This window comes from Gallinula chloropus (genome assembly GCF_964237585.1).
Source record: "Gallinula chloropus genome assembly, chromosome: 16".
Classification (NCBI taxonomy): Eukaryota; Metazoa; Chordata; class Aves; order Gruiformes; family Rallidae; genus Gallinula; species Gallinula chloropus.
In genome coordinates this window covers 1,399,558-1,420,174 of record NC_140101.1, presented here as the reverse complement: position 1 = coordinate 1,420,174, position 20,617 = coordinate 1,399,558, and the positions used below count along the sequence as shown (strand labels likewise).

The 20,617-nt window shown below is 54.3% G+C and overlaps 1 protein-coding gene across 1 annotated transcript; it reads left to right on the top strand.

Annotated features, from left to right (window-relative positions):
* Positions 1–1,507: 1,507 nt before the first annotated feature.
* HELZ2 (helicase with zinc finger 2) lies at positions 1,508–19,769 on the top strand (the record flags this gene model as incomplete). Its single annotated transcript, XM_084271489.1, has 19 exons — positions 1,508–1,794; positions 1,883–2,066; positions 2,459–2,566; positions 3,180–3,703; positions 4,076–4,708; positions 6,029–6,812; positions 7,216–7,291; positions 8,996–12,509; positions 13,129–13,214; positions 13,779–13,916; positions 14,154–14,330; positions 14,615–14,756; positions 15,842–15,958; positions 16,531–16,723; positions 17,462–17,596; positions 17,862–18,080; positions 18,393–18,549; positions 18,944–19,111; positions 19,609–19,769. Exons 1-19 carry the CDS (start codon positions 1,523–1,525, stop codon positions 19,767–19,769), a joined length of 7,788 nt encoding a protein of 2,595 aa, XP_084127615.1. The 5' UTR covers positions 1,508–1,522.
* Between the last annotated feature and the right edge of the window lie 848 nt (positions 19,770–20,617).

Below are 20,617 nucleotides of genomic sequence, written 5' to 3'. Positions count from 1 at the left end.
CCTGTCTCCCAGCCTCGGGTGCTGCATCCAAGGAGCAAAGAGGGTGGTTGCTTTGTTAATTCATTTGAATGGATATTTTTGAGCCGCAGGGAGAGGTGAGCTGGGGGGGGTTGGAGATGGGTTCCTCCCGCTTGGCGAGGGGCTGCCTGGCCCCATCGGCAGGAGAGAGCAGGAAAAAGAAAGAGAAAGTTGGCAGGAGTGAACCGAGGTGGGGGAGGCGCCGGCAGCGGGAAGAGGAAGTCAGATCGGCCAGCCGTGGTCTGGGAAGAGGTCAGTGGGTGCTGTGGGGACTGTGCTGGGCCCCCCAGGGCAGCCATTGCTGCAGCCGGCTCTCCCACGCCGGGCGGTAAATGCCGACAGTCGCCAGGCTGTGGCACGCCGGGGACCGGGCTGAGTCCTGCCAGGAGCCCTCACTGCTGGGCAGCCTGGTCCGTGCAGGGCACGGCCGTGGGGACATGGAGCTGGGTGAACGTGTGGGGGCAGCCCCCCGGTGCTTGGATGCCGAGGGTGCCGGGTGGGTTCGGGCGCTGGGTGAGGTTCCTGGATGGTGGAAGCGAGCAGGGCCAGGCTCTGGCAGCCTCGGCATGCGCCCAGCCAGGAACCAGCTGATGTTTCCTGCTAAGTCGCGTGTTCCTTGTTTCTTTGTCAGGCTTTGTGAACTCGCACCAATGGCTGGCAGGTACGTAGTGAGCTAGGACACGGCTGCCCCATGGCACCTCCTCCTCTTCCTCCCAGCATCATCGCCTTGTAGGAACTTCCCTCCGTTGGTTTTGCTCCGTTCAAGTCGCCGCCGAGGATGCCGATGGCCAACGGCATAGTGGTGCCGCTGGGCAACCTCCAGCAGCACCTGGAGCTGCGCTTGGTCTGCTCCAAGTGCAGCGTGAAGGAGAATGAGATCACCTACCAGCTGCGAGAGGTGGAGCACAAGTGCATGTACGAGATCCTCCTGGCCCGATGCCGCAGCCGCCGGAGCTCGGCGTGGAGGAAGGTGTCCAGGCGCCCAGGCTTCCCCAACCCAGCCCGCTACGCCGTCTGCAGGTACTACGTCTTGGGGCTGGGCTGCAAGAAGCACAAGAGCCAATGCACCTTCGCCTGGAGCCCAGAGGAGGCCATGGTCTGGAACTTTGAGAGGGATCAGAAGCTGGAGTGGCGCTGGCTGAAGGAAGCGGTGCTGCAGGCGCAGCTGGGGGCTCCCCCCACCGCTGCCCCCGCCGTGGCCAGCGCCGCCAGCGAGATCATCAACGAGTTTGGGGGGCAGTTCCAGGCGATCTGCAGGCGTTGCTTCTTCGGCTGCCCCCAGCGCATCTCGTCGGGCAGCCAGGGCTGCCTCTGCGACTTCCACCGGACCTGGGACCCTCTCCTGGTGCACGTGGTGTCGGACAGCCGGAGGAAGCAGCAGTACACTGCCATCCGGCCCTGCCCCGAGTTCATGCCCACCCTCAGCTACTGCAGGTTCGTGTCCCGGGGCCAGCCCTGCAAGCACGGGCCGCAGCGCTGCCAGTACGCGCACAGCGACGTGGAGATGGCTGTGTGGGAGGCTGAGAGGGAGCATGGCTTGGTTCGCTCCGACCTGCTGCCGCCCTCGGGGAACTCCAGCACCAGCAGCGAGCCGGCGGCACCCGTGCCCGTGCATTTCTACTGCCGGGTCTGCCTGGTGACCTTCAGCTCCCAGGAGAGCTTTGAGAGCCACTGCTCCTCCATCGAGCACTTGCAGATGCTCTCGGCAGACACCTCTGTCCAGTGGGTCCATCGCGCGCCGCCGCTCGGGCTGACCAAGTTCTCGCTGTGCAGCAGGTAAGACACCCACCCGACGTGGTGAGGGAGAGGGGTGCTGGCTCCCCAGAACCCCCGTGCCACCCGGGGTGCCTCTCTCTCCCAACAGAGCGGAGGTGTGTGAGATGGGGAACAGCTGCACCAAGGCTCACTCCACCGAGGAGCTGCAGGAGTGGATCCAGAGGGTGAAGGTTGCTGTGAAGAAGAAGAAGCAAGCCCTGAAGGAAGGGCTTCTGTCCTACCAGGACCGGCTCATCTCCGAGTATCGGAACTGCTCCAACGAAGTGCTGATTGTGAGTCGTGGGCAGCGGGGTGGGAGCACCTTGGTGTTGCTGTAGTGGGGTGTGTCATGAGAAGCCTCTTGTGTCAGAGCTTGGGAACACAGCCCACCGCTCACCTTTAACGGTGATGCAGAAAGGGCTGTTGTATCCTCATTCCTTCACCCCTTTTGAGACAGCAGCTCAAGAGCCTGCTCGGGGTACCTGGCTGTCCTTTCATTGCCCAGGGCTGCTATGTGGGGATGCTGACCCGCAGCAGGTGGGGACTGAGTGTGAGGGTTTACCAATTGTCCCCCCTTGGGAGGACGTAGCATAACATCAAAGGATGAAGATGGCCCTTGGAGGGCACTGAGGTGTGTCCCTGGGATGTCGCCTTCGCTCACGCTGCTCTCGTGCCTCCCCCACAGATGTCTGAATGCGTCGAGGGGGTCAGAGTTGTGTGTGACCAGCCCCTGCATGTGCAGACAGAGGACAGGAAGATGAAGTACCAGTGGAAGTTCAGGGTCCACTCCCAGGTGAGCCCAGCCCTGCGCAGTGGGAGGCCGGTAGCTGCTGGCAGCACCTGCTGCTCTGCACAGTCCTTGGCCTTTGAGGAGCTTTGGTTATTTTAACTGTTATTTCATCAAGGGGTGGAAGGATGGAGACTTTGGGGTGTCCAAATAAGGATGTGTGTTGGGTGTTGGGGAGCGGCGCAGGCTTGGGCGGTGCCTGGGCTGGGGCTGTACATGAGGGGTGCAGCCACCACGTCTCCTGTCTTGTCTTGTGCAGTGGGGCTGGGGTGGATCTGGCTGCTCTCAGCACCTCCCACGTATCACCACAGACAAGGTTCATCTGCTTTCCTGCCCAGGATTTTGTGGGTGTCAGGGGCAAAAGGCTGGGTCCAATTGTCCCCTCCAATGCAGGGGGTTTCACATGTGCAGCAGACTGGCTCACTTGCTATAAAACTGAAACCTGGGGATCTTTAAGACTTTAAAATGATCCCTTTAAGGAGAATTTCAAGTGTGCTGTAGGTCCAGCGTGGCATTCGGTTCCTGCGGCAGCTTTCGGTAGGACCCAGCTGCTGGAAGGACCTCATCCTTTTCCCCTGGGCTGCCCTCACTGTATCCTCATCTTCTCCTCAACCGGCAGATGCCTCTGCAGCACGTGGCACTTCTGAAGCGGGAACCCGGAGTCACCTTCTACCTCTCAGGGAACGGGCTTTCCCGGGGCCTCCACTACATCCGTGGGGAGCACGTGGCCACCCTGCCCTCCTCCCCACCCGCCGCGCTGGTGGAGGTCTGCATGGAGTGCTGCACGCTGGGCACCTTCGAGCAGTGGGTGGTCTTTGACTTTGGCAGACGTCCCGTCCTCATACAAAAGATCAAGGTGAAGGTGGGTCAGCGGGAGACCCCCCAGCAAGTCCCCAGCAGCCGGGGGAGCAGCCGCCCCGTCAACTTCCTGCGATGGGACAGAGGCAACCGGATCATCGTTCCCAGCGTGCCAAGGACCAGCGAAGACGTGGATCTGCTGGCCAAGTACAAGCCTCCTGCTCTCGCCCTGGACTACCAGCGTGAGGGTGGTGCAGCCATTCCCATCACCCGTCTCAACTACCGTGAGAGGATGCACAGCTTCCTCTTCCGTGAGGAAGAAGCGGAACAGGCTCTGATTGCCAAGTAAGTGGAGACCCAAAGGGGTTTCTCCTCGCTGTGGACCACAGGTCCATTGCAGACCCTTGGGGTCAGGCTGCTACTGAAGGCTCTGCCTCAGCTGGGTTGGGTCCTGAAGACCCTTCCCAGAGACATGGAAGCCTACCATTGGCTACCATTACCCTACTGGCTGGGCAGTGATGGGAGAGGAAGGGCTGGGTCTTGCCCTGCGGCCCTGGATTAGCTTGAGGCACAATTCCTGTCGCTGTGCTCAGGGGATGGCAGATTCTCTCTGGGCTTAGGTGCCAATCCCTCCTCTGCAGTAGGGAGGGCAGCTGCTGATGAACTGATGGGATGGGCCAGTTCTCTGCTGTTCATTTGGGTGTTTTCTCCTTCCAGACTCAACCTGCGGGTCCTCATCTCGCTGACCCCCATGCTGCAAAGCCTCTCCATGGGGATGAAGTTTTCTGTCTCTGGTGAGCTGTTTGCTGAAGTGCCTACACCTTACAACCTCTCGACGGACACAGACGAGGGCTATCTGCTGAGCAGGTCTGTGCCCACTGCTCTCCTGGCACTTGACCCACCCATAGACAATCAGGTTTATGAGGTTAGTGTGGAGCATAAAGCCACCACCGAGAAGACCATCTGGCTACAGATACCAAAGAGATGCTGCTCAGAGCTGAACTTCAAGCCAAACTCCTCCCACAAAGTGGAGATCCAGTTCCAAATCGACCAGCTGCTGTTCCGACAGTGGCACCAGGCTGTGGACCGCCTGTCAGATGAGAAGCTGGTCCTCCCAGATGTCGCCAGTTGCTCCATCCCCTACTCTCTTGGGTCACCACAGAAAGGGAACAGCAAGCAGAAATTAGCCATCTCCTTCATCACGGGCCGAGCAACCAGCAGTCGGCAGGTCCCTCCTCTTCTCATCTATGGGCCTTTCGGCACCGGGAAGACCTTCACCTTGGCCATGGCCACCCTGGAGATCCTCCGGCAGCCCAACACGCGGGTGCTGATCTGCACACACACTAACAGGTTAGCAGGGTGTGAGGGAAGAGGCAACCAGAGTTGTGGGAGAGGTCCAAGAGAGCTGGGCCATCACTTGCCTGCTGGGATGGGAGGGGTCCAGGGTGTATGAGATGGAGCTGAGCTGCCCTTCCTTAGTATGCATTTCAGTGACTTCTTCAAATGAACTCATTGTTGTTTAATATGTCTTAAGCTGCTCTAGTGTTTCCTGCAAGGAAGAAGCCTGGCATGGGTGGCTTCTTCCTGCCTCATTATAAAATGGGAATGGGGTTGGAGAGACAGTTCAACTACCTGCCAGGTGGCTGCAGAGGTGTCGGGGTCGGTCTCTTCTCCGGGGTGACCAGTGACAGGAGGAGAGGGAATGGCTTGAAATTGCCCCAGGGGAGATGCAGGTTGGAGATCAGGAAGAGTTTCTGTACTGGAAGGGCTGTCAGGCACTGGGACAGGCTGCCCAGGGGGTGGTGGAGTCCCCATCCCTGGAGGGGTTTAAAAGGTGTGTGGATGAAGCTCTTGGGGACATGGTCTGGAGGTGGGCTGGGCAGGGTGAGGCTGTGGTGGGACTCAATGAGCTGAAGGGGCTCTTCCAACCCAGGTGATTCTGTGATTCTTCCTGGCCTTTACTTGGTATAAGAAGAAGCAGAAAGCTGTTGCCTGACCTTGCTGGGATAATACTGTGCTCTACTTGCCCTTGAAGTCTATACCGTGCTCTGTGCACATGGCATTTATTATTATTATTGTTATTATTATTTTTCCAGGCAGTTTGGGGAAAGAGAAAATGCAGATCAGGTCTGGCTGCCATTGAATCTGCCTTCAGAGAAACCAGGACAAGACTGTTAAAATTAGAGCAGATACACTGAAAAGAGTGTCCGCTGTCACCGCCTCAGCTGTTAATGTATAATAGATGGGTGACTGCTAATCTTAGCCTGGTTCAGGCTGGAAGCTTCTGCTGTGCAGATCTTGGAGCCCCCGCCCTGGCTGGGGATGGTTAGCTGTCAGAGGAGAGGTCCATGGCCCTGGAGAAGCAGGGGCAAAGGTTTTGTTAGGCACGTTGGGTTTTTCCACCCTGGCATGGAGAGATGCCCTAGTCTCAGGTCTCCACTCCTACTTTAAACCATGTTCTCAAAATAGGCTGGGAAGGGGTGGCTGCGTAAACACCGGCTTCAGGGCGCATGTGTGAGCATCTCCTGTGATGAGTGTGCTGCCAGCCAAAGCTGGGGGAGATTTTGGGTGTGTGTTGGTGAATGCTGAGACAGCACACTGGGATGAGGTCACAGCACTGGGAGCAGCACTGACAGCGCCCTGATAGGTTCCACTGTCCTTCCTTTCCAGTGCTGCTGACATCTACATCCGGGAGTATTTCCACCACTACGTGACCAGCGGGCACCCCTGGGCTGTTCCCTTGAGAATTATATCCACCGACCGGTCCATCAACGTGACAGACCCCATCACTCAGATGTACTGCTGCCTGTCCCCAGACCAGCGCTCCTTCCGCCACCCCACACAGGCAGAGATCGACAGGCACCGCATCGTCATTACCACCTCCATGTTATCCAAGAACTTGAAGGTCGCTTCAGGCTACTTCAGCCACATCATGATCGACGAGGCTGCTCAGATGCTGGAGTGTGAGGCTTTGGTTCCGCTCTCCTACGCCACTTTCGAGACCCGGATTGTCCTGGCTGGGGACCACATGCAGATAACCCCAAAGCTGTTCTGTGTTGGGGATGGACAATCTGCTGATCACACCCTGTTAAACCGACTCTTTCAGTTTTACCAGAGGGAGAGACATGAAGTGGCCATGAAGAGCAGGATCATCTTCAATGAGAACTACCGGTCCACTGCAGGCATCATCGAGTTTGTCTCCAAGCAGTTCTACTTTGGCAAAGGCAATGCCATCCAAGCCAGTGGGAACATCCCACCCCATCCTGAAATCTACCCACTCATGTTCTGCCACGTGTCTGGCGTGGCTGAAAGGGACATGTCCATGATTTCTTGGCACAACACCTCCGAGATAACAGAAGTGGCTGAGAAAGTGAAGGAGATCTATCAGAGGTGGCCAGATGAGTGGGGTGCCCGAGATCTGAAGAGAATCTGTGTGGTCTCCCATGGGATGCAGGTATGTTCCCCACCTGAAGAGGGTATGCTTGCACTGCTGACCACTCTCTAAACGCTCCCTAGTAAATGCTGGGCTCTCTTTACCCTAAACCCATCTCTTGTGCTAACAAACCCAGGGGATTTGGTGTCTTGCATGCCACCAGTGGCTTTTTGAGACACACTCTGAGTGGTATGGATAGTTGGAGCAGAGATGCCTCATGGTGGGATGGGTTAACTGAAGATTCCTTTCAGCATCCTCTAGGCAGGTTGACAACAGGGCAGACTGAGAGCACTGAAGTGTGATTGCTGTCGAGTAACTTTCTGGGGTGGCCTGCAGTTGAGAAGAGTGTGGGACCTTGGTGTTGGGTGGGAAGGTGTTTCTGAGCTGAAACTGTATTCAGTTGTGCCTTTTTCTTTCTTACCAGGTTTCTGCAATAAGACAAGAGCTGAGAAAGAAGCAGCTCCAAGATGTGGTGGTGGAAAACTACGAGAACTTGCCAGGTTTGTGTCTTGTGCAATCGTTAGTCATGCCTGGCTGTGTTTTGAGGTCTCCTGTCTGCTAGGGAGAACTTTTGCCGTCATGTTAGTGGACAAGAGGGTCTATCACAGCTACAGCTGCTGTGTAATGAGCAGGGGGAAGAGCTGCTGGGTCGGTAGCAGAGGGCTTTCTGGCATCCTAACACTGTCCTTCTTGCTAAAACATGAAATACCTGGCTGAGCTCATGGCAGAGGGTGCGTGCCGTGCTGGTAGTGGAGCATCCCTGCCCTTCCCCGTGGCTCTGCCACCGCCCACGGAGCGCTGCTTAGGAGGCAGTGCCTGGAAATCCTTTGGCTGGTTTCCACCCCCTTCTGGTGGGTAATCCTGTGGTTTGTGTCCTTTCCTTAGCAAATAAGTTTTCCCACTGAATTATACCCGCAGCCAACTGTCAACCCCTCCCAAATATACAGACCCTGCGTTGTAGGAGGGTGAAACCTCCCCCCAGGAGTGAGATCCCAGGGACCTGAGCATGTGTGAATCGTGTGAAGGCCCAAGTACCAGTGGGGGAGGCTGGGCATAGAAGGGAATTGAAACCGGGGTGGCCTCTGGGTCCCAGTCACAAAACTCACACAACAGCTCACTGAAGGAGGAGGCTGCTGCTCAGGGTGACGAGGGGGATAGGCTGGTTTTGTCCTCAAGGGCTTAGTTTATGACTCATCCCTGGTTTTGTTTGTTTTGTTCTTTTTTTATTGTGCAGCTGGGACTCCTCATGGTGAGGATAACTGACCCCCAGGGGGTGTTTCTGATCTCCACACCCTTTCTTTGCAGACTCTTCCCAGCTCTGAAATCACTGGGGTGCCTCTTGCTGTTTGTTATTTATCATCCCTGTGGGGGGGAGGGATTCTTGTGAACGGTCACTGCTCTTGTTCCTGCAAGACCCTCCTTTCCCCAAGGAGTTTGGGACTCACAGCAAACTCTACCTGTGTTTGTGAGAAGTGGCTGGTAGGGGCTGCTGGTGGCACTGAGCACATGGGGCTGCTCCATGGGGATTCATGGCTGAACTGGTCCAGCGCCTTGCCTTTCTCATCTCTCCTCACTGCCATTCCCTCCCTGGTGTGTGTATGGTGGTGGCCTTGTGGTATAAACCCTGGTTCTTGCCTGGAGGCCCTCACGATCCCCAAAAGCTGCTTTATTCACATCAGATCACATAATCACACAGAATCGTAGGGGTTGGAAGGGACCTTCAGAGCTCATCAAGTCCAACCCCCTTGCCCAAGCAGGGTCCCTAGGACAGGTCTAGATGGGTCTGGAATCTCTCCAGAGATGGAGACTCCACACCGCCCTGGGCAGCCTGTCCCAGGGCTCCCTCACCCTCACTGGGAAGAAGTTCTTCCCCAGATTGGTGTGGAACTCTCTGTGCTCCAACTTGAGGCCATCGCCCCTTGTCCTGTCCCCACAGACACTGAGAAGAGGCTGGCCATTTCCCCTTGTGTCCCACCCTTCAGATACTGATAAACACTGATCAGATCCCCTCTCAGTCTCTTTTCTCAAGGCTGAACAGCCCCAGTTCATTCAGCCAATGGCTCCCATGACTCAGCCAACTGAGGTTACATCAGCCCACAGCCACATAAGACAGTGTAGATGGGCAAAGCACAGGGCAGCAGCCAGACTGGGTCTTCCTCGTTGGGTTCCCATGAGTGACTTTTCCCTTGTCCCCTCCGGTGCAGGGCGGGAGTTCCGGGTCATCATCATCAGCACAGTCCACACCAGCAAGAGCCTGTTCGCCTCATCCTCCCATCACCTTGAGTTCTTCAATGAAGCCAGAGTGCTCAACACCATCATGACCCGGGCTCAGTCGCTGGTTGTTGCAGTGGGGGATGCTGTGGCCTTGTGCTCCCATGGCCAGTGCAGCAAGGTATGGAAGCGCTTCATCCAGCAGTGCATCGAGAACAGGAGCATCTTCCCAGAGAATCTGACCATGGCCCAGATCAAACAAGCTGCGTGTGACAAGGAGACCTGGAGCAGGAGGAGCCCAGAGGAGGACGAGGAGGACAGTGACACAGATTCCTCGAGCTCTGAGAATGAGAGTATAAATCCTGATGATCCCATCCTGCAGGAGCTCTTGGATGAGAGCAAGAACGTGATGGTGACTGTGTCTGAAGAAGGGCTGCTGAATGTGAAGTCCGAGGCTTCCAACCTGTGGGAAGGCAGGAAGGAATACGTCAGCTTCTCATCTCAGATGATGCAGGAGTACCTGCACATGCACCCCAAAATGTACAAGAGGTGCGAGCTGATCAAAGAAGGGTTCGACAGAGCTTCTGCCTTCACCCTCAACGACTCCCCTGCCATGTCCATTCAGATCAAAGGCAGAGTGCACTGCGGGACGGCCTTCAGCGGGGACGAGGTGCTGGTGGAGATCCTGCAGAGCGGCACGGCCGACAGCGGCGCCCACCGCCCGCAGGGGAAGGTGGTGGGCATCCTGAAGCGTGCGGAGAGAGAACGCACCTTCATCTGCATGATGGACGAGTTTGATCCCCGGGTGATGATACCCATCGATCGCACCGTCACCAAAATATTTGTCCCGGGGCTGAAGGAGAAACCCAACGTCATTCCCATCCGCAGGCTTATCAACGGGAAGTACAAAGTGGTCAGCTGTGAGAAGATCAGCCAGGAGACCAGGAGATGTCAGTTCTTCTGCGTCCAGGTTATCTCCTGGCGGGAAGGGTTTTATTACCCCTTGGGGATAATAACAGAGATCATGCGTGCGGCGTTGACTTTGGAAGAAGGCTTAAAGATCCTTGACTTGGAGTATGGTCTGGAGAAGAAATACCCGGCTCCTGTCACCAAGGAGCTAGCCAAATACAGCTCCAGCAGCAAGCTGAACCTCACCAAGGAGAATCTGAAGGACTGTCGGAGTTACCTGACCTTCACTGTCGACCCCCAAGGTGCCAGGGATTTGGACGATGCCATCAGCGTTAGGGACCTTGGCCGTCACTATGAGATTGGGATCCACATTGCAGACGTGGCTGGGATCATTCCCAAAGGCAGTGCCTTGGACCTAGAAGCAAAGAAGCGGGGTGTTACCTACTACGCTCCCAACCAGGAGCCACTCTGCATGTTCCCACCCCACATCTGCCAGGATGTCTGCAGCCTCCTGCCACAGAAAGATCGCCGGGTGATGTCCTTGTTTGTCACCGTAGAAAAGGAGACTGATGAGATGATAAAGGGGATCTTCAACATCTCTGTGATCCGCTCGGACAGGCAGCTGTCCTATGAAGAGGCAGAGCTCTGCATTAAGGACCACTACAAGGGGTCGGCAGCAGCCCTTCGTTTCAATACCCTGGAGGACTGCATAGCTGTGGCTTATCACTTCTCCAGGATCCATCGGAAGTCTCGGCTGCAGGAGGACTGTTTTTATGACCGGCTGGATGAGGAGAGCTCCCCAGGTAACAGGGGCTCCCATCAGATGATAGAGGAGTTAATGATCATGTTCAACAGTTTCGTGGCAGAGTTCCTCACTAACCAGGAGGACACCAGGAATGTCACTCCTCTCCGGTGTCAGTGTGAGCCAAGCCCTCAACAGATATCACTTATGAGAAACAAGTACAGCCACATCCTTCCTTTGTCCATCCATCTCTCACACCACCTGGGAGAGGCACCTCCTGGCGAAGCCTCCTCTAAAAACATGGAGTTCAGCCTCCTGGCCCCCATCTGGGAGCACCTGCAGTCAGCTGCTAATGTCCGTGACTTCCAGAAGATGCTGGACCTTATTGTTACCGATGACATCCACCCGAAGTTGGCACCGGTGGCCCTGGAGTTCAGGAGGCTGCTCAGCCGCTCCTATTTCAGTCGCTCCAACTCCACTGTCCAGTCAAAGGCAGGCCATTACTCCCTGCACGTTGACTCATACACCTGGGCTTCCTCTCCCATCCGCCGATACGTGGACGTTGTGGTCCAGAGGCACCTCCACTCGGTGCTCCGCAAGAAGCCCATCATCTATTCTCCAGATGACATTGAGTTTCTCTGCCACGAGTTCAACAGGAAGAATTCTCAGGCGGTGATGTACGAGAAGAGAGCCCGCTGCCTGCAGATGGCCACCCAGCTGAAGGGCCAAGTCCTGCAGAAGATCGCCTTTGTAGTTGATATCGAGGGGATGATCAAGTATTTTAAAGCCCTGTTCCCACTGAACAAAGAGAGTCTTCCAGACCCCCAGATAATTAACTACAGGTCTCTTCAGCTGATAGAGCAACCCGTGTTCATCCAGCAGCGGAACAGCATCAGGCTGACGTGGAAGAGGAGGGTGTACTCTGCAGAGACGATGAAGGAGCATGCTTTGCAGGAGGGACCTCTCCGTGACCGCTGCATCACCTTCTCTGACACCAAGACTTGGGAAGAGGTGCTGGCAGCCATCAGGAGTGAGAAGTTTGAGGTCGCAGCCTCGCTCCTTCGGAACAGCAACGAGCTGTACCACCGGTACGTGGGCTGGGTCAGGAAGAGCCAGTGCTCACACTACATGGAGCTGTCCCTGGAGCTGAGCGCCGGCGATGCGCTGCAGTTCCAGCTCACCACCGACGTCTGCCGGGGCTTCCTGGTGCCCTTCGTGCAGCTGTGGTGCGTGACGCCGGGTTTCGATGTCTGCCTGCAGCACATGGAGAAGCCTATCGATTGCTTCTCTGCCTACGCCACCCTCCCATCCAAAGACAGGTACAAGAACGCAGTGGAGTATGACAAGGTGTGGATGCCCATGAGCGCCATGGAGTCCGCTTCGTGTGCCGTGGCTGAAAACGACTCCATTGTCCTCCACGACGTCAAGATAACCTGGGCACAGAAAAGGACAAGGAAAGGACAGCTGCAAGGGAGTTTCCTCCTTGACAAGAAGTTTTTGGAAGAGTGCTCCATTGAGGTGGACTTCAACCACTGCTACTTGTGCATTCGCCTTGGTGGGCTGAAGCTTGGGGGGCCTCAGCGCGATGAGGACTGCCTCAGCCACGGCCTCCAGAACCTGACTTTCCTTAACAAGGGCAGATCAGAAAGCAAAGTTGTGGTTGATCCAGATACCTACACCTGGGTGGCTCACGGGGTCACTGAAGAGTTCAGTGAGGATGAGAAGTCAGACAGGACGAGTACACATACGATGAACTTTTACATCCACTATATGTCTATGGAGAACATCCCTGTGGAAATCTCCCAGCCTTCTGCCAGGTTCACGGTGGAGCTCATACCAAAGATGCTGCCAGATGTGTAAGTGTGCTTAGCAGTTGTGCTCTGGGTGACCTACCCATGCAGAGCAACAGCTTCCCATGGGACTCAGTTGCTGCACACAAAGGGCTTTGCTCAGGGGTGCAGCTGATCTCCTGAAAAATCTCTTTACCCAGCTCCACCTGGCCGTGCTGCTGGGCTGTTGATATTTGGTGGGGGTGGCAGCATTTCCCAGATCTGTTCTCCAGATGCTCTTCTGGTTGCCCTTGAGAATGGGGAGATGGGCGAAGGTGCCATGCTGAAATTTCCTTGGACATCTGTTTCGTATGTCACTGGATTGCTCCAGCATGTGTCATAGACAGCAGTGTGAAGCACTGGATCAGGGTTTGCGTAGCAGAACTGCTCCCTGAGTTCCCAATCGCTCCCCTTTTCTTGTGTCTGTGAGGCAAGACCCGCTCTTGTTCAAGCAGAGCTGATGTCCAGTTTGCCCTTCTGCAAAAGAGCAGAGCAGGAGTTCTTTTGGTTTAAGCTCTTTGTGGAAGGAGGTAAGGAAACACCGGAGGAGAGAGAGGGAATGAACAAGGCAGTTGTACAAAGCTGTGTTGGAATTGTCCCTATTTTATGCTGGATTCCATTCATCCTTATTTTCCCTTCTTGTCAGGCGGAAGGAAAAGGCAATTTGGAGGCTCAGGTATGCCTCTGAGCTTGCTAGAAGCATCGCCCTCGGCCACGAACCTCCCAAAAAAGGTGGGTGCAAATATTCACCTCTCTTACCTTGCGGTGCCCTGGCAGCTTCTGGGGGTCCTTACCCTAGGGATTACACTCCCAGACCAGGGGGTTCTCCTGCAAGGGGAGCTGGTGGCCTGGCAGAGTGGAGGTAATATGGGATGTCCTGATAGAGAGGACAGATGATGTTTTAATCGCTGGGAGTCCCAGAGAAGGCTCATGGGCAGAACATCTCTGCATGGCACAAGGATTTACAGAAAGAGTGGTGAGGGGCTGGAACAGGCTGCCCAGAGAGGGGGTGGATGCCCCATCCCTGGGGGTGTTCAAGGCCAGGTTGGATGGGGCCCTGGGCAACCTGGTGTAGCTCCAGGCCTGGAGGTTGGTGTCCCTGCCTGTGGCAGGGGGTTGAAGCTCTGTGACCCTTGGGGTCCCTTCCAACCCATGCTGTTCTGTGGTTCTATGATTACTTTTAGGTGGTCTTATAAATGGGCCACGATTACTTGCTACCCATGGCACCCTGGTGTGAATTGCTTGTGTGCTGTTCTCAGAAACATCCTTCAAACTTGTTCTCTTGGCTCTTTGCAGTAACAGTGACATCGTCCAAATTCCTGCAGCAAAGAACCTTCGATCTCCCTGGCAGCCACAGGAAGCTCAACGACAGTCAGAACCATGCTATCCTGAGTGCTCTGAGAAAACCCTTCACACTCATCCAGGGCCCACCAGGTAAGGCTTGGGGGGGGTAGGACAGCATGAATGCATGCCTACTTTGTTATGAAAGGCAGTTTAGAGCTAATCTGTTGCTTGGTAAGACCAGAGAAGGTAGCATGAGTTGGCATCAACCACAGTTCAAGGAAGTCCCCTCCGTTCTTGATGTTATTTCATGGCTGATAATACAGATGCTGCTCCAGAGCATGGGGTTTGTGGTTAAAGTGTCCTCAGCAACCTCCTTGCTTTTCTCAGGGACTGGGAAAACGGTTGTTGGAACTCACATTGTCTACTGGTTCAATAAGCTGAATGAGGCCAGCAAGGAGAACAGCTTCGAGGAGCAACCACCATCCTCTGAAGAAGAGAAGCCCAAGGGGAGAAAGTGCATCTTGTACTGTGGCCCATCCAACAAGTCTGTGGATGTTGTTGCTGGTAACTGTCGGTTTTAGGACCCTGAAGTGGCTTTTACTGGTGGGAGGGAGGACATGTGGCATGAGCAGGAGGCTAGGAGACAGGAGGGGCAGAAAGCACGGCTGGTCCTTGCAGAAGACCCCTCCCTCACTGCAGGGTGGGGAGCAATGAAGTCGGGGTTGATGAGCGAGGCGGAGGGAAAAGAGGCGAGTGGAGGGCAAACGCTGGGCGCCCCACAGGCCATGAGCTTTCTCAGCATCACTGGTGCCCCGTGCTGTCTGAGCAGACCTGTTCTCCATCCCTAGAGATGCTGATGAAGATGAAAAACCTGAAACCACTGAGGGTTTATGGGGAGGCCATTGAGACGATGGAATACCCCTACCCAGGGAGCAACCGGCACCTCTACCGCAAGGCCTTGCGGGACGCGAAACCCAAGCGTGAGCTCAGGTAGGACCACATGGCCCCCAGGCCCTGAGGGGAGCAATGGCCCCCCAGGCTCTGAGGGGAGCAATAGCCCCCAGGCCCTGAGGGGAGCAATGGCCCCCCAGGCCCTGAGGGGAGCAATGGCCCCCCAAGCCCTGAGGGGAGCAATGGCCCCCCAGGCTCTGAGGGGAGCAATGGCCCCCAGGCCCTGAGGGGAGCAATGGCCCCCCAGGCCCTGAGGGGGTTGGGGAGCAATGATTTCTGCACCAGTGAAGCTGAACAAGCTGGAGAAAACGTGGGTTTGACTCCACTACTGTGGAGCAGCACGGTTAACCTGCTTTGGAATGAACTCTTTCCAGTGAAGGTGTAGAGTCTCATGTAGCAGGAGACTCAGGCTGTTGAGAAGATCCTAGATGTTTTCATCTCTCTTTTGAACAGCTCCAAAAGTCTCTGACTTCATTCCTGCTTGCAACCCCTAACATTCTGTGATTCTATGATTCTGTAACTTCTATTGTATCCAACAGCACCTCATTTTCTTCCTTTAAAACTCGTCCTTAACATAGGAGCAGAATATTACAGTATCTCATCCTTGGGCATTTGTGCCAGGGACTGAAGAAGCTTCTGGTAGAAAATTTTTCTTCCAGTCTGAAGGATGTTCTAATGGTATTATTAATACCATTATTAATTAATTATTAATACCATTAGCTAAAGGGCAGTGCCCCTTAGCTTTATCCTTCATAAACCTGCACAAGACCTCACTAGGTTTCAAAGATCACGCTATGACTTGACCTGCCTGGCAACTTACTATGTGGTCAATGTTCTTTCATTATCCACAATTCATGAGCACTAGTTCTCTCCCTGGTTGGAGATGGGGGTTGGACTCGATGATCTCTTGAGGTCCCTTCCAACCCCTAGAGTTCTGTGATTCTGTGTTTTGTTTCCTCAGGGGTGAACTGTGGGTCAGGTCCATAAAGGTGGAACAGTCTGGCTGTGGCAGCTTTAGCTCATGGGGTTTCTCCACATAGGCAGGGGTGGTCTGCTTCGCTGTAGAAGAGATCTCTTGAGCCTGTGGGGGGGGGGAAATATTCATCTATTGACTCTTTTCTCAGTGACATTATCCTGCACCATCGCATCCGGCGGCCACCCAACCCTCACTGGCAGGAGATCTGTAACTTTGACGCTCGGGTGAAGAAAGGAGAGCAGATAACAGAAGAAGAAATAAAGAAGTGAGTAGGGAAGAGACCCTGGTGAGGGGCAGCTAGCTTTGGACTTGTGCCACCTCTGAAGCACTGCCTGAAGGAGCACAGTGCAGCAGTCTGCTCCCCCTGTGAGAAGAGGTTTGGGTAATACTTGCTAGCTCTCAGCTGACACAAGCTGGTAGACTGCATGAGAGGTCCTGGCTCATGCAAGCCAAGGGACTAGGTGATAAGGGACTATTCTTCAAGACAGATGAATAAACTGTGTGATTGGAATGATGAGGAAAAGTGATTAGCCTGAGGTTAGTGGTACAGTGAAGAGCCTCAGCATCACTTCTGCTCAGGTGCTGTTGTCCATCTAGACCAAAAAATCACATTATGTATGGTGACACATCTTCCACCCTGAGCCCCTGCCCTGTTGAGTTCAGGACATTTCCTTCAGTGTCCATCCAAAGCCCTTTTCTGGGAATACAGGCTCGTGCTAAGGAGAGGGATGGAGCCATAATCATTTGGGAAAGGACAGGCTCTGCCTGGTTCCTGCATGAGGAACCTGGAGATGTTTCCCTTGTGCATAACCTGGTGTCTTCTGCATCAACCACCAGGTACAAAGGTCAGCTGTCAGCTGCTCGTGCACATGAACTCACCCTCCACGATGTCATCCTGTGCACATGCTCTGCTGCAGCTGCCAACTCCCTGGAGCAACTCAATATCAGGCAGATAATCATTGATGAGTGTTCCATGTCCTCAGAGCCTGAGACCCTCATCCCCTTGGTCAGCCACCGCCATGCTGAGAAGGTGAGTCTCTTCCAAAGACATGTTTCTAGGATGCTGTGTCTCTCAGGACTCTTGAACCTCTCTGTGTGTCTTCCACTCCTTACCATGCTACTCTTCCAAGCTACACTGAGTTTTAACCTTGTTCTTGGTAGTATCTGTGACGGTGTGTCAGTGTTTCAGCCTTCAGGGAGTTGTTTCCTTTGAGGTATAAGTCTACTAACTATAATTAAAATCTGGAGGCACAGAGAGGCACAAAAGTGTTCTCAGTGGATGCATCACCTGTTCCTGTCACATAAAGCAGAGGCAGAAGACCTGCTGTAAATCTGAAAGCTGTGGTGGTGAACTCCCACACCTGCTCACCTCTTTGAGTATCACACTGTCCCCTCTAAACATGCTCTTGGGTTTCTGCAGGAGAAGAGTGTGGCTGTATTTTTGGTGCTGCTTCTACAGGGGGGGTATTGTTACCACCAAAACAATGTGCTGACTCAAGTACAAAGTATAACGTGACAAGAAGCATAAAGCAGATCTCAGTAGACTTACTGCAGGATGCCCTTTTCCTGTCAGATGGGAACAAGGCTCCATGTTATCTGGATCAGGATCTTTACATAATCCCCAGCATGGTCTTTGATCAAGGCTGTGGTAGCTGTGACATGATAGATAAGAACAATGAATGTCTTTGTACAAGCAGCCTTTCAAAGAGCTGATTGCCTTCACCAGCGTCACCATCCCCAGGGCTGAGGTGTCCACTCCTTGTTCCAGGTTGTTTTGCTTGGGGACCATAAACAGCTGCGGCCTGTGGTCAACAATGACTTCTGCAAGAGTCTTGGCATGGAGACCTCTCTCTTTGAGCGCTACCAGAACCAGGCGTGGATGCTGGACACGCAGTACCGCATGGTGAGGCCATCCTCCGCTGGGTTGTCCTTTCTCCAGCACAGAAAATGCTGCTCTTGGAGTTTGCCTCAAGCCACTGAGAAGCAGATATTCCCCACCAGCACTTTCCCTTCCTAGAGTAACAAGTAATACACTTGTTACTCTAGGCATTAGAGTACTGGGGCTTCTTACCAATGGCATTACAGGTGAAACCTGCCCAAAAAGATGCTGCAGGTGGAGAATGCCCTTGGGTTTTGTTCACCTCGGTTTCTCCTCTTCCCTCTGCCAGCACAAAAGCATTTGCAAGTTCCCATCCCAAGAGTTTTATGAGAAGCGGCTGAAAACGTGTCCCCAGGTCCTTCGCAAACCCAGCGTCTTCTACCACAAAGACAACGGCTGCTGCCCTGTCATCTTCGGGCACGTGGAGGGCAAGGAGCAGACCCTGATGATTTCTACTGAAGAAGGGAATGAGAACTCCAAAGCCAACCTAGAAGAAGTGGAGCAGGCGGTGAGGAGGGTGCCGGGGAATGGCTGGAGATGGGAAGGGGAGGGGGGGTGTTCTGGGCGACTCTGGGGGTGGTGAGGGGGATGATGGTTAGTGATATAGGATGAAAATCAGTGGGGTGCAGCGTCTGCCTGGCGTCTTCTCGGGTCTGGAGCACGGCATGGTGACCCTGGCCAGAGGCAGCTGTAGGGAAGTGGGACCCAGAGCAGGGAGAGCAGCACAGCCAGGCACCATCACCGCCTTGGGGACAGGGTGCTGGAGGGCCAGTTTGCTCTGGCCACTGCGCCCAAGTAAGCAAGACCCTGATCTCCCCAGGTGAGGATAGCGAAGCAGCTGACACTAGATGGCACCATCCGGCCAGAGAGCATCGCCATCCTGAGCCCCTACAACGCCCAGGTGTCGGAGATCAGCAAGAGCCTCCAGAAGGAGGGCATCCGTGGGGTGACCGTCTGCACCATCATGAAGAGTCAAGGTGAGACTGGTTGGTTCTGTTCTCTCCTCCCTTCCCGAGGACTGAAGCAGCTTGTCACAGCGACAGTCGTTGAGCAAATCCTGCACCGGGGTCACTTCAGCCAGGGAGGCAGCACCCCTGGGCCAGATTTCTGGGTGATCTGTCATTTTAATGAATCCTTTGGAAACCTCTGGAGTGCCAGGAGGCAGGTGGAAGGGTGCCTGAAGGTGGGGGGTGCCTGAAGGGGGTGTTAAGGAACAAGCTCTTTGGAGACCGGTGACCTCCAAAGCTGGACTGAGCCGAACGGCAGCTGTGGTTTTGTGGGAGCTGCTGTAGGGAAATGAGGGTCTTGTGGGACACGGGGCAGGCCAGACACTTCCTCCTCAAAGCACCCTGTTCCGATTCTGTTTTCTAGGAAGCGAGTGGAGATACGTGATCCTGTCGGCTGTGCGCTCCTGCCCCCGCGCTGAGATTGACAGGAAGCCCACCAAGAGCTGGCAGAAGAAGTACCTGGGCTTTGTGACTGACCCAAACCAGGTCAATGTCGGCATCACACGAGCTCGGGAAGGGCTCTGCATTTTAGGTGGGTGTGTGTCCAGATCTGCCGGGTAACGGGGTGCTTACATAGGGGGTTGGAGATCTAAACTAGTCCAACTGGTAACCTTGCTTTATCCTGCTGCCCTTTAGGCTGTCTGTGGGTTTGAAACTGGGCTGTCTGTGGGTCTGAAACTGGGCTGCTGGGCAGTGTGAAGCAGTGGTTGTGTGGCTCCCTCTGTGATTGGGACCAGGTTGTTTCCATCTCTTGCATGCTAGAGCTCGCTCTCCTAACAGAACTTGCTGCTTATTTCCCTCCTCATCACCCAGGCTTAGGCTGGGCTCTGTAGGGAAGCTGTTTGCAGATACGACAGCGCTGCAAAGGGAGCTGGGGCTTCACAGAGCTCTGGCTGAAGGGAATGTCCCTGTGAGTTATCCAGCACCCTTAGGCTAGAAATGGTAAATGAAAGTCGTGACCAGTCTGTGATGGTACCATCCAAACCTCTTCTGGCCACTAACCCGCTGTCCCCATCCCTGTGCCAACAGGGAACCGGTACCTCCTGGAGTGCAACCCTTTGTGGAAGAGACTGCTTCAGCATTACAGGCAGCACAACAGCTGCACAGCAGCCCAGGGGATTTCTATCAGGAAGATGACAGCCCTGCACGGCTCAGGACATACCTCGATGAGCTCGTCCCTCTCTACCTGAACTGTGTGCCTTGGGAAGAATGCAATCTTGCCATTATTTAAGGACCTATGGAGCCAAATGCAGTGGGAGAGCCAGGACCTTCCCCTGCACAGTGACAGCTCAGGTTCAGAGCACGCTTTGGCACCTTGGGGGTCGGTTTTTCCTTTAATCAGTTCAGCCTTGGACAGGACTTTCCAGCTCTAGCAAACCAAAAAGCGTTGGGAATGAATGGATGGGTGTGAGACTTTCTTGATGATGATGATGATGATGCTATTTTTTTAACTGTTAAGATGCTCAGCAGAGCCCCCATCTTCTCTTCTTCACTGCGTTTTGGGGACCAAATAACTCTGCCCATTCATGGAGGGCAGGACGACTGCAGGCAAAGGGAGCCGCGCCGCACGCTGCCATTTGCCACAGAGGACCAAAGCTTCTGAGTGCCACCACTCATTTTAAAACCAAGGCCAGGGGATTTTTTTAAGGCCTCTCAAAGCAGGAAAAACACGTTTTGTTGTTTCGGTTTCTGTTGTTTTCTTTATCAGTGAAAGAAGAAAGCAAAGAGAGAACCCTGTACCACTCTTTGTCTAGCCAAAAAGCTGTTCTCTGAGCATGTAAATACCACAGAGCCAAGGCCAAGTCCATTTTGTAAATAGATTTACTCATTCTTCCTACAATCTTTGTATAACGATGGTTGGCCTCACCAGTATGAAGTTAATGAAAACCAAGGACCATTCCTACCAGGAAATGTTGGAATTTATAAGTGTATTTCGAATAGTTCTGAGTTTTATTTGAAATCTCCTTGAAGAGCCCCCCTTACACCTCTTTCCTACCCCGTATTTTTTTAAGCTGCTTCTAATTTATTAACTTTTGAC